The 13128-nt window shown below is 36.4% G+C and overlaps 1 protein-coding gene across 2 annotated transcripts in view; it reads right to left on the reverse strand.

Annotated features, from left to right (window-relative positions):
- Positions 1–4556, reverse strand: part of LOC128249285 (calnexin-like) — a 31978-nt gene extending 27422 nt beyond the window's left edge. Inside the window, exon 1 of one of the 2 annotated variants that reach the window (XM_052972388.1) lies at positions 4425–4556. In XM_052972388.1, the coding sequence (XP_052828348.1) occupies positions 4425–4428 (4 nt within the window). In that variant the 5' untranslated portion in view covers positions 4429–4556. Of the gene's footprint in view, positions 1–4215; positions 4253–4424 lie in introns of those variants that run through there. The other variant, XM_052972387.1, reaches the window with a different exon arrangement.
- Positions 4557–13128: the final 8572 nt, after the last annotated feature.

Raw genomic sequence — 13128 nt, forward strand, 5'->3', positions numbered from 1 at the left:
CGGTATTTCGTCTGCTGCTACGTTCTGAGTTCAAATTCCGCCGAGGTCGACTTTGCCTTTCATCCTTTCGGGGTCGATTAAATAAGTACCAGTTACGCACTGGGGTTGATATAATCGACTTAATCCGTTTGTCTGTCCCCTCTGTGTGTAGCCCCTTGTGGGTCGTAAATAAATAACACAAACGGGGTTCTTTCAGTTTCCATTGACCAAATCCACTTGTGTGTGTGTGATCATCATCATCTGTTTTCCATGCTGGCATGGGTTGGATGGTTTGACCAGAGCTGGCAAGCAGAAGAACTGCACCAGGTTCCAATCTGATGTGGTTTGGTTGCTACAGCTGGATGCCCTTCCCAACACCAAAGGACCAAGGCAATTAATGATTTACTGTGCAAAAATATTTACATCCATGCCCCTCACACAATCTGTCCCTGATGGATCTTTATTCCACAACTCATCTTCTTGATACCTACCATTCCCACTTCCTCCATTCCCCTCTATCCATCTGCCACGCACACACATGATACACTGATAACACTATTTTGATTTAATCACTTTTTATAAGGAATTTTTCGTATCTGCATGGACCATATACATATGTGTGCGTGTGTCTGCACAAACATATAAGGGAGAGAGAGAGAGATTACAGAGCATTTAATACATTCCATTACAGCACATCTTAAAAGTAACTTAAAGTTAATTAGATTCATCCATTTTCAAGCCTACTAAATGTGTGTGCATTGGTGTAATTTTATGTTAATCATTTCTGTCTAGCTCCTATGTCAAATACAAGTACCACACCCACAAATCCATGCTACATTTAAACCTAACATTGAGGATTCATCAACTAACTACTAAGGTAACCAAAACAAGTGTAGGTGCAACATATAAAACCAAGTAACAGGTAGTCAAACAATGGGTAGTTGTACTAGAGCTGCTTATTAACAAATACTTATAATGGGGATGTTTAAAAGATCTTTAAATTTACACATTAAGTCAATTTTCATCATTGTTTAATGCTCACTTCTTGGATGGAATTTGTAGAGGTAGATTTTCTACAACCTGATGTCCTTCCTATTTCCAAAAAGTTAATATTTCCCCTCGGCCAGACATGATTTCATGAAGGATTGCAAACGAACTGATGTCAAGACAAAATGCAACTCAAACAAATGATAATATATAAAGAAACATTGATTTCAATTTTTGTTACCTAAATTAAATCTTAGAAATATCTGCACATCCATTATAAAAAGAACTAAGCAGGCACAAAGAAGCATGATGTCAAAAACTTATAACACACACATAATTATATATATACACACACACACGTGTATCTATGTGCGTGCGCGTGTGTCCAATTATTGGGCAAACATTTATGCACAAAGAAACATGAAAAGCATGTTGCATGTTAGCGATAGAGACGAGTAGAAATTGGGGAGTTAAAACGAAAAAAAAAAGACGGAAATAGATCTACATATAATACTGAATGAGAGTCCATTATTAACATCGTATTTAATAATGGAACCAGTTTTGTTCATCGATTTGTCACTCAATAACCTGTTCGATGAAAGTTCAAACTATTAATTTACGACAACTCGAAATTTAGAATCTTTTCTTTTGAGCAAAAATTAAAACTGATTCTAAAACAGTTTTATTCATCAAAAAAAACTTTTTTTTTCATTTCCCCTTTTTGTAAAAGAAGGAGAAAAAAGAAAAACAATCGGAGGACGAACAATCTAGAAATAATTTATCTAGACCGGATGGTAAAACAATTTTGTCTTTTGGGGGGAATCATTTCCTCAGCCATAATATTCCTGACGGTAATCGTTGCTTTGTCCGGGGTCGAACAAACAAACCTATTATCAAAGGCATTCCAATCGTGACAATCCCGTCTTTTACAGTTTACACTATCCAATACCTTTTTCAAGCAAATAAGATGTGAAGTAGTAGTTTATGGATAGCTGTTTATAGCAGTTGGAGCCATCATTGGTTCAACGGGAAAATTTCAGCTGGCTTACTACAAAAGGGAGGGGGGAGTCAAAACATGCGATGAAAAATAACGATTTATCACTTACGTGAACAAGATCCTTAATTATGATTTTTTTAATGGGAATGAGAAGGCAGAAATTTCAAATGAGATTGTGTGGGGCTCATGCATTTTCTCTTAATGGAATTATATATTAAGAAAATTACAACTAGAAATCGAAACTGGGTCGCGAAGACTAATCGTAGGCTATGGGCATTGAGCAGAACCATTCATCCCAAAGCAAAGCAGACCTAATACTCTGTACTGTGTTAGAAATACACACCGATGTTACATTTATTTAGTTATGTTTAATTGTTGCTGCTCGGACAGCCATGTAAGTTATAATACTAATACTGATAACATTGCGCTATATTGTCTTTTGCGTTAACAAGGGGAATTTGTATCAGGACCTTCGAAACGAAATAGCCGTCCGATTACTTTTTAGCTTTATTTGTACAATTAATACTAGACGTAATGAACGAACGTACGCGCGCCAGAGTGTACACACACATATATATTCATCTCGCTATTTAATATATTTATTTCTTCTCGTTAAGTAAAGCACAAAACTTTATATTAAAAGCATAAGCAGAGTATGTGGCGAGTATGCCTATCACGAAGAACCGAGAGTCGAAAATAAAATGCAATGGCTGCAAACGGGTTGCTAGATGGGTTCTTTTTCTATTAATTAAAAGCACAAACGTTTGCTATTTAAAAGGGTGGAAGGCTAGAAATAGAATGCTGTGGCATTCATAAATTTCAATAATATGCAATAGCGACATGAAGTAAAATGAAATGCCTGCAACCATGAACAGTAATCGGGGCGGGCGACTGGGTTATTGATTTCTTCATTTAGAGGGACAAAGCCCTCAAATTTACAAAGGAAATATGAGAATGTAACATTCATTCATTTCACCGGAGCATCATAAGTGAAATAGGTACAAACTATTTATTACAGTAAAATCGGTAATGAATTATGTAGCAGTTTATCAGAGCGATTAGGTTAATCTGGACTGAAGCAGGCCAATCATCAAGTGTTCTAGTCGTGACCATCGTTTAGTCTTCACACAAATCAATGTAAGACTACATCATAAAATGCATCACTCCCCTACAAAAAAAAAAGAATATATATATATACACACACACAACCTTTATTACTAGCATGTCTTGACATGCTAGTATGAAGGTTTATATGAAGGTTCTTGATTAAAAGTATTCCAGCCATATATTATACCCCAAGTCGCTTTTCAAGCAGTGAACTACATTATCTCATGTCCATTTTTTTTAAAGACGGTGAGTTTGGGACACTATTTATAGCAACAAAAGATACACCCTCGTTTTTGTAAGTTCATTCTCATCGACGATTTTTTTTTTTTAAGGAGTAAACGACTTTAATGTACTCAAATTCACTACTCCTTGTCAAGTGAAGTAAGGAAATGAAATCCAAGCAAACATTTCTTGTGCTAACATGTGCGTTAGCTTCTATGATTACATAGAACAAGGAACTATAATTGGTGAAGGGGCAAACTTAAGAATTTTGGAAACGTTAACAATAACTAAATAAGCAAAGAGGAGAAAGTAGTAAATGACCATTTTGTTAAATATGCAAGAGAGCAGTGACTGCTAGATACCGGCGAACAACCTAGTTTCCATTTCATGTCATTCACATGGGTCTCTCGTGCACTTCAGAGAAAAAAAGAAATTAATTTGATGAAATTTTATCTTGCTTATCTTTCGCCTATTATAATTCCAATGACACTGGGGTTGTTTTATAGAAGAAAGCTTCAGTCTGAAAGAGACGTTACGTGCTGCCATTTATAAAAATATGTATTAGGTAAGCTGTTAAACATACAATTAATTAAAGATTCAATGGTTTTCCCCTCAGTGTTTTATTTTAGCTCTTCAAATGCCAGTTCTCATGTACGCCACGTTATGTTTTCAATATTTTTCCTGATATACAATCAGTAGACCACCCCTCATAGTGTGTTCAATAAAATATTTTAATTTGTCTCGTTTATAAACCTTGTGGTGGTTTTGTTTGTGTAATAAAAAAAAAAAATCCATTAAGTATATATATATATATATATATATATATATATATATATATATGTATATGAGAAAATATCGACAACACTGGAGCGATGTTAAAAGTTAGTGGAATTGAATAACAAGCAGAGAATTAACAACGGTACCTGCCATTCCCTCAGGTAACATGTTCAAATATCGAGATTTCAAGTTAACATAAAAAGGGGGAGGGCGGTAAGTAATGACGCTGTTATGTAGAATTACTTATAACAACAAAGTGGTGAACTGAAATTAGCAAATATATATTATGTTTGAGTAGTGGAGATTTCAAAAATAATTCAATAAAATTAATTATCATTATTAGAAAGTTACTTACTCATTGACAATGGAAAATGATAGCCACTTCCACTTACTGTTGCCGGTTTACACGTAATTTTATCATGTGGTCTGCACCAACTAACGTGGTGGCATTCGATTGGTTGATTAAACTGACTCTAGACAGAACAGACTTCGCGTACGCGTGTGATCGTGTGTGTGTTCAAAACTATTTTATATTTCATGTTTTAATGCTGCAACTTTCGGCAATTCATCATTTTTAATAATATTGGGTCTTTCTAAAAATTTATTTTGAAGAAAATTGTTTCTTGTGAATTATTCAATGAATCTAAAATCTTTATTGGAAATGATTGTATTTTGTTCATCGAAAGAAAACAATTTGCAAAAATAAACTAAAAAGAAATGGTGCAAAAAGAAAAAAATTCGTAAACAAATAAACAAAATAAAGGGTTATGCACCAAGGAACACTGGTGCACCTTTAGAAAGTTTTGAGGCAACCTACTGGATTGCATTTAGTTACATCGCTCCAATGTCGATATTTTCTCATACATAAATATATATTGTTTCTTTGATATGCCAACAAACTCCCAAATACTTAAAACTACCAGCACACTTAAATCTAATTATTTTCAGAACTTTCTTTTCTTTATATATTTATTGTTTAATTTTCTCATTATTAAATCATTATCGTTTCTTCCCCACGTGTGTCTTGGGAGACAAGTCCAAGGGAAATAATTCTATCGTGTTTTTTTGTTTGTTTGTTGGTTTTACTCCCCCTCCTCCGAAAATACAAGTTCATCGGAAAAAAATGATTATGTTGAATTGATTTATCATGATCAGCAAAAATCCAACGTATTGGATATTTTGTCTACTTTGAAGAGGACAAGTCAGCTAATCGTCAATTCCCCCCCCCCTTTTTTTTTGCAAGCTTTTATAGATTAACACCTGCCGTTAGACTTTGAATCTCACCTGGTCGCACGAGTCGTTTTATTGCACAAATATTGTAAATAATCAACTCTACTCTGTCATATCATCCAAAGCTGAGTATTTAGCTTCAATGTTGTCACATTTCAATTTTCTTAGTTCCTTGCAGGCCTTTTTCATTAATAACAGTTAGTAATAACATTTCTAATGCAGAAAATATCAAAAAGCTAACAAAAATAAAAAATTATGCAGATGGAAAAAATTTTGAAGCTTCAATGAATATAGTACATGACTCCAGGCATGTTTAAGCCTCATCATCAAAGAATAAACTTCATTCTGCTGATGGGAGAATCATTGGACTTTTGAAAAAAGTAGGAAAGTAGAAATATGCTGAAAGAAATAACAGTTATTGTCAGATATCAGAAAGTTTTTAAATTCTTTCTTTTTGCAAAAAGTTCAAAGAAAATGTTGCAAGGAAGGGACTATAAGCTATTTCAACAATACAATTTTCTTTATAAGACTGAAATCTTTTAATGAATTTGCACATTTGTTCATACAAACTAATTCAGAGAACAAGGAAAAATTGAAATGATAAAAAGCATACAGAAAAATTCATTTCAAGGATAAAGTTCAAACAATAATTTTTTTTTTTATGACATGAACAAGTGGAATCAATAAGAGAGGACTTCTATATGGTAACTTAACCTGCAAGAAATAGCAGTCACATTCATTTAAAGTCATACTCCCCTGTCTTTAGCAAAAGTATAAAAAAAAATGGATGCATTGGTTTATGTGCTTCTAAATAAATTATGCATGAAAAACTGTTACAGTACTGGTCAGAATACCTTTGATTATAAGTCTGTTTTGTTGGACTTGACAAAGTAAACTTATAATCAAAGGTGTTCTAGGATAACAACATTTGTTCACAAACTGTTTAGCGTAAATTTTGTCGGAAAGAGTCATACTTAATTCAACTTATTACACGATATTATTGATACTTATTTATTTACCAAGAATAAGGGTTACACTGAAGAATAATTAATGAGAATATTATAACTTTTTGAAAATGATTAAAGATAAAAAGTTTCCAAAATGAAATTTTTATTTATTGGCATGACAAAAATTTCTCTTCTTCTCAGAAAAATTATTTATTCCACTTTATGAATCTTTTGTACTTGCAACTTGTAAACACAGGCTATCACAGACGACATCAGGTTCTACTGTCTTACTTTGATGTGAAACATTTAGTTCAGTAGTAACAACAATTTGTAACAACAATGCAATTATCCTATTAATAATAATACTGATGTCTGTCTTGGGTGTATAGGAGAGTGACTAGATCCCAATATGTGATTGGGATTTATTTTATCAACCCTAGAGAAGAGATATAAGACAGAGCTAACCTTGACAGATTTGTACACACAATGTAATCAATTGCAACTAAATGCTGATTTCTAACATTGGAAAAAGCCATGAATTTGGAGAATTTATCATAGCTGAATAGATCAACACCAAAGTGATGTGAAGAAAAGTACATAGTTGAATAAATCAACTATATATACATGTGGCAAATCAGCTACCAATAGAAAAGTATTTAGTTCAATAATTTACTGTTTCTACTAGAAAAGAACCAAAATGTTCTAAAAAGTTCAAGAGCAATGAAACAGTTAAAAAGAACTTACCATAGCCATCTCATTTATATTATCAGATATGTATCTAGGACTACATTATACAATACAATGAAATTTGACGCTCATTTTCTGTACTTCTTTTTCTAGCAGAATGGGTAACCATATAAAGTTTCCACATGGCTCATCATCATCATTTAACATCCTTCTTCCCAGGTGTCGGTGCTTTTTTACATGGCATGTGCAGCAGTTAGGTCACCAAGTAACTTACAAGACAAGACCCACCCCTAAACTGAGTGGGGAGTAGTATCAAGGGTGGTGGCTTTGTGCCAGGTGATGAGAGGTTAGAATATGAATAGAGGGACTGAGATAGGTGCCTTGCAGTAAAGGAGAGCCATGGCTGCCTCAGCTGAAGAGAGAGAGAGAGAGAGGGAGAAGATGTTACAAGCAGGTGTATTAAATAAAGCAAAACTAAAGGTTGGATAAGTTGAGTGGGTGGGTAAGTTCACAAAATTGGTAAAGGAGAGAGAGAGCAATGGAGGGGAGGTAATGTGAGTGGACACAGTTAGATGGAGGGGTGTTAGGAGGATATGTCGTGAAGAGATTCAACCGGGATACATTATGTACAGGTAAGTTTGCATGTGTGTGAAGGTAGATAGACAGACAACCTGATCATGCAGGTAACTAGGATATATCCCACTCCACCAGATCTTTTAAGCATCTTGGCAGTAATTCTTGATGGGCCAGGAGATTTCCCTGTCTTTATATCTTTAGAATACAGTGAGTGGTGAACTTGGATGGAGGGAAGGAGGTGGTGTTAGGAAAATGGGCTGTGGAAGAGAGGTTTGTCAGGGACAGATTGTGAGGCACAACATCTTAAGAGCATTTTTACCACTTCATCCCATGTCTTTGTAACTCCTGTTCAATAAGCTCCCTCCACATTTTAGAAATCAGTACTTCTGTATGCAACTGTTCTCATCTGTACACATCACATGATCACACCAACACAGTTTTCTCTCTTGCACACTATATCTAATGCTTCTTACACCCAATTCGTAATTTGTTATACACGTACACTGACATTGCACATCCAGTGAAGCATGCTAGCTTCATTTCTTTCAAGCTTTTGCATGCCCTCTGTATCCACAGCCCATATTTCACTAACATGTAGTATAACTATTCTTACACAAGCATCATACAATTTGTCTCACTCTGAGAAAGAGAGCTCCTTTGTTACCAACAAAAATAATAGCCCTCTGTACTTTGCCCAGCTGATTCTTATTCTAGCAACTACACTTTCAGAGCTTCCTCATCCACAGCTAATTTGGTCACCTAAGTAACAGAAACTATCTACTACTGCTAAGGATCTTTCTGAGCACTGGAAGAAATCTATTTCCTGTGTATTCTTAGTGTTTATTGTTCCTGCACATCTGCCACACACAAAGACTACTTTTTCTATTAACTTTCCTGTGATTCCACTGCATCTTCTATTTATCCATAGCATGCACCTGGAATTTGTACCTATACCTTTACTACATATTGAGTAAGACTGTTTCCCCGAAGAGATTAGTAACTTGTCTGCTTTTCTGCTTACTAATATTTTGGTATTTGCTGATTTAACTCTAAGGCCCTTTTATTCCAGGCCTTGCTTCCACACCTGAAATTTTTCTTTAATTCTAATATAGATTCAGCTATAAGAACATGGTCATCAACATAGAAGAGCCCTCATGAGCAACCAATTTTAAATTCCATAGGCCTGGAGGACTATGATAAGCAGTTTAGTGGTGCACACTAAATTTGTTGCTATTCTCTTAGCTGACTTTCATCTTACAGACATCATCCCTGTACATAGTTTGGATAGCTCTCCCCCACCACTCATTTAACCCTAACTTCTGCAGCAGCACCAAATGAGAAAACAAGTAACCCCGTTTCTCCATGTCAACAAATGCCAGGTACAGCAGTTTATTTTTGGTTGAATGCTTCTCCTGCATTTGCTTTACTAGGAAGATAGCATCAGTAGTGCTTCTCCATGGCATAATGCAAACTGCACTTCATCTCAGTTAGCTTTCTTCCTAGTTAGTTGAGCTATGATCCTTTCTGCTACTTTCATGATCTGGTTCAGTAATTTGATACCTCAATAATTACTTCTGTCCAAAGTATCTCCTTTTCCTTTGTAGTGGTTGATTGAAGGACTAGTCGTTGAGCATGGTCCTTTTCCAGACAACCTGATCATGCAGGTAACTAGGATGTATCCCACTCCACCAGATCTTTTAAGCATCTTGGCAGTAATTCTTGATGGGCCAGGGGATTTCCCTGTCTTCATATCTTTAATTGCTTTACCTATCATGCTGCTATCAACTTGGATAGCTAGTTCCTCTATCAGGTCCATATTAGGAAGACTTTTTTCTATGCATTCTTCACATTTAAGCAGCCTTTCGAAGTGGAACTGCCATGTCTCTTTCGCTTGGTGCAAGTTTAACATCATCAGTTTGAAGACACTTCTCTCCTACATCATGATTTTCTCTAATACACTGTCCCGCAATCCAGAAAACGTCATCTCTCTGATCCTCAACCACAGAACATTGGTAAACCTCTTCCTTTCTGCTTTTCTCTTAGTTAAATATACTTATCACCTAGCTTCTCTTCTAGCTACCTGGTATAGTTCTCTGTTACCAAACTCTTCCAGTTCTTTTATGCCTGTTTCTCTATTCTTATGGTATTGTCTACTTCACTGTTTCACCACCACATCACCCCAGATTTGATTGGAACTTTGCACCAACCACAAATTCAGTCTGTGGTCCTCAGTAGGCTATCCTATAGGACTTTCCAATTGTCTTATTTGTTATACAAGTGAAAGCTTATGCTCCTCCAGAAATTGTTATTTTGTTGAAGGTTGTGGATGAATGTTTTTCTATTGGCAAAAATGCTAAGAATCTCTGACAGGGCTTTCCATTATAACAGTATCGAACCACAATTACCAGCTGGTCAACATGTGTCATGTTAGGTGTAGAGTCAACAATAATTGAGTAGTATTTGATGTCTAGGTTGTTGGTCTGATTCACTACTTCATCTTTCACATGTTTTCCCATGATTTCTACCAAATCCTCATACACAGATTTGGATAGGTAAGTAATATTTACTTTTTCATTTTTACATTTCCCTAAATGTTCATGTAAAAATGAGTCAAACTATGCAATAAGCCCAATGCCCCCCCCCCCATGAAATTTCCATTGTTTGGGGAGCCCCACTTTTCCTCATGACCTCTAAATGCTAAACCTCTTTCACTTAAAAACTTTATAACTGCTACAACTCTTTTTAGTACTTCAAAATAGTACTGCATGTTTTTTTCTCAACTGTTCCTCAAGTTGCTGATCCACAGTGTTTTTTAATTGACTCTCACGTTAGCCAGATCAACATCACCCTGTTATGTTCCATGTTGTCTTAATGATTTTCTAGAGTTCTGAGTATATTCATCCAATCAGAAAACCCACCTGTTGTAAGTGATATTTGGCATTTAGAAAAGAGTTTGCTCTTTGAGTAAACTAACCAGGATGTCATCAAAGTCTGACAATTTTTTCAATCTTTTTTTTCAAAGTACTTCTTTGAGAAACTTCAATTTTACTGTTTGTAAATCTTGTTGGATTCAGTATATACATTATTTGGTTTTTTTATTTTGAAAAAAATTGATGTCTTGCATTAAACAGTTTTGTATGAAATCATTATCAATTGTTATGGGCCAGATACATTTAAACTCTTTTCCTGAGCTGATCGACCTAAATTTCCATGTGAGTAATCGTTGTAGAGTGCTATGAGGCAGTTCATCAATACTACCAGTTTTTGCTCGTCCTCGACATTTACTGCCAGACAAACACAAGGCTACGAAAGCCAAATTCGACCACATGCTGCAGCTGGGGTTTATTCATCCTTCAACAAGCCCTTGGTCTTCACCTCTTCATTTAATTCGAAAAGGATCTACTGGTTTTCGTCCAGTTAAGGACTACAAGAAGTTAAATGCTATTACACTACCGGATAGATACCCCATTATGCACCTGACGGATTTTTCTTCCACCTTGTATGGATGCGCCATTTTTAACCTCACCTGGGCATATCATCAAAAACCTGGATGACATACCAAAAACTGCTGTCACTACACCTTTTGGTTCCTTTGAATTTCTTTCCATCTCTTTTGGTTTGTGGAATGCCGCTAGCACATTCCAGAGGTTTATAGATGAAGTCTTTCGTGGTCTGGACTTCGCCTATGCTTATATAGATAACTTACTCAGTGCCAGTTCTTCAAAGGAAGAACATATTCAGCATTTAATGCTACTTTTCCAGCGTCTCAGTGACTACCAAGTGGAAATTAACTATGCCAAGTGTGTATTTGGCTCTTCACCTTTGGAATTTTGAGGTCACATCATTGATCACGACGGTATTTGACCCATTCCGAAGAAGGTACAAGCTATTCAGAATCTTCTTGCTCCCACTTCTCTTAAGCAGCTTCACCGTTTCTTGGAATTGGTAAATTTTTACCAATATTTTATCCCATACTGTGTGGAAAAATTGGTCCTCCTCACTAATCTCTTGAAGGACCGCAAGAAAAAGAATAAGGTTATTTCCCTTTCACCGTCACTTACCGAGATTTTTGAAACTGTCAAAAATGAGCTTGCTAAAGTATCGTTATTGGCACACCCCAAATCTGATGAAAGGCTTTCGCTTGCTGTTGATACATTTGATTCAGCTGTTGGTGCTGTTTTACAGCAACCTCATGAAGAAAATCTGCAACCTTTGGCATTCTATTCTCGCCAGTCGAGACACGCTATAGCACTTTTGGCAGAGAACTGTTAGCGATTTACCTAGCTGTCAAACACTTGTGTCATTTTCTCGAGGGAAGAGATTTCACTATATTTACAGATCATAAACCTCTTACTTTCGCCTTACATTCAAAGTCAGATAAATACTTGCCTAGAGAGACACGGCATCCTGATTTTATCTTTCAATTTTGTAGCGATATCCAGCATATCTCCGGCTCCCATAATGTGGTTGCTGATGGTTTATTGTCTACCAGCCTGTTTGTTGTCATCTACTTCTTCCATTGACTTGATTGCATTAGCTGCTGACCAACCTTCTTTAGCTTCATTGGACACTTCGTCTGTTGAATTTGCAAATTGTAAATTCAACCACCTACCTTTGTTAACTGCTGACCAAGATATTTTATGTGATGTTTCTACAGGTTCACCTCGTCCTTTCGTTCCTGAATCTCATTGTCGGACTGTTTTTAGCACTTTGCACACCTTGTGGCATCCTGGCATAGTGTCTTCAGTAAAGCTTATTATGGCTCATTTTTTTCTGGCCGAATTTGCGACGGAATATTACTGCTTGTTTGCTACTTGGACTCATGTGTTCCTTAGGGATGACTCTGTGAGAAGTTCTCTCATACAACCATATAAAGGGCCCTATCGTGTCCTTTCACAAACAGACAAACTCTTCACCATAGACATTCAGGGTAGAAAAGAAACAGTGTCTACTGACAAGGTGACATGTGCTTTTGCTGAGGCCTTCACTCCAGAGCCAAACATTCCTCTCCAAAACACCACAACAAACTACAAGCACCGTACCCACGCAATCATCACCTTCAAAAGCGAATGCACCTTTCCCTTCATCAATACTTGTCATGACGACCGTCCATGGGTAAATAGATACAATATCTTAGATATATACATGCAAATATAAACATACCTATGTTGTTGGCACTCCGTCACTTACGATGTCGAAGGTTCTGGTTGATCCGATCAACGGAACAGCCTGCTTGTGAAATTAACGTGCAAGTGGCTGAGCACTCCACAGGCATGTGTACCCTTAACGTAGTTCTCGGGGATATTCAGCGTGACAGTATGACAAGGCTGACCCTTTGAATTACAGGCACAACAGAAACAGGAAGTAAGAGTGAGAGAAAGTTGTGGTGAAAGAGTACAGCAGGATTCTCCACCATCCCCTGCCGGAGCTTTAGGTGTTTTCGCTCAATAAACACTCACAACACCTGGTCTGGGAATCAAAACCGCGATCCTATGACCGTGAGTCCTCTGCCCTAACCACTGGGCCACTGCGCCTCCACAAACATACCTATACTTATGTACAAGCACACACAATCACATAAACTTGTATACACACACATATATACGTATAATCTTACAA

The sequence above is a fragment of the Octopus bimaculoides genome, chromosome 13, assembly GCF_001194135.2.
Source record: "Octopus bimaculoides isolate UCB-OBI-ISO-001 chromosome 13, ASM119413v2, whole genome shotgun sequence".
NCBI lineage: Eukaryota > Metazoa > Mollusca > Cephalopoda > Octopoda > Octopodidae > Octopus > Octopus bimaculoides.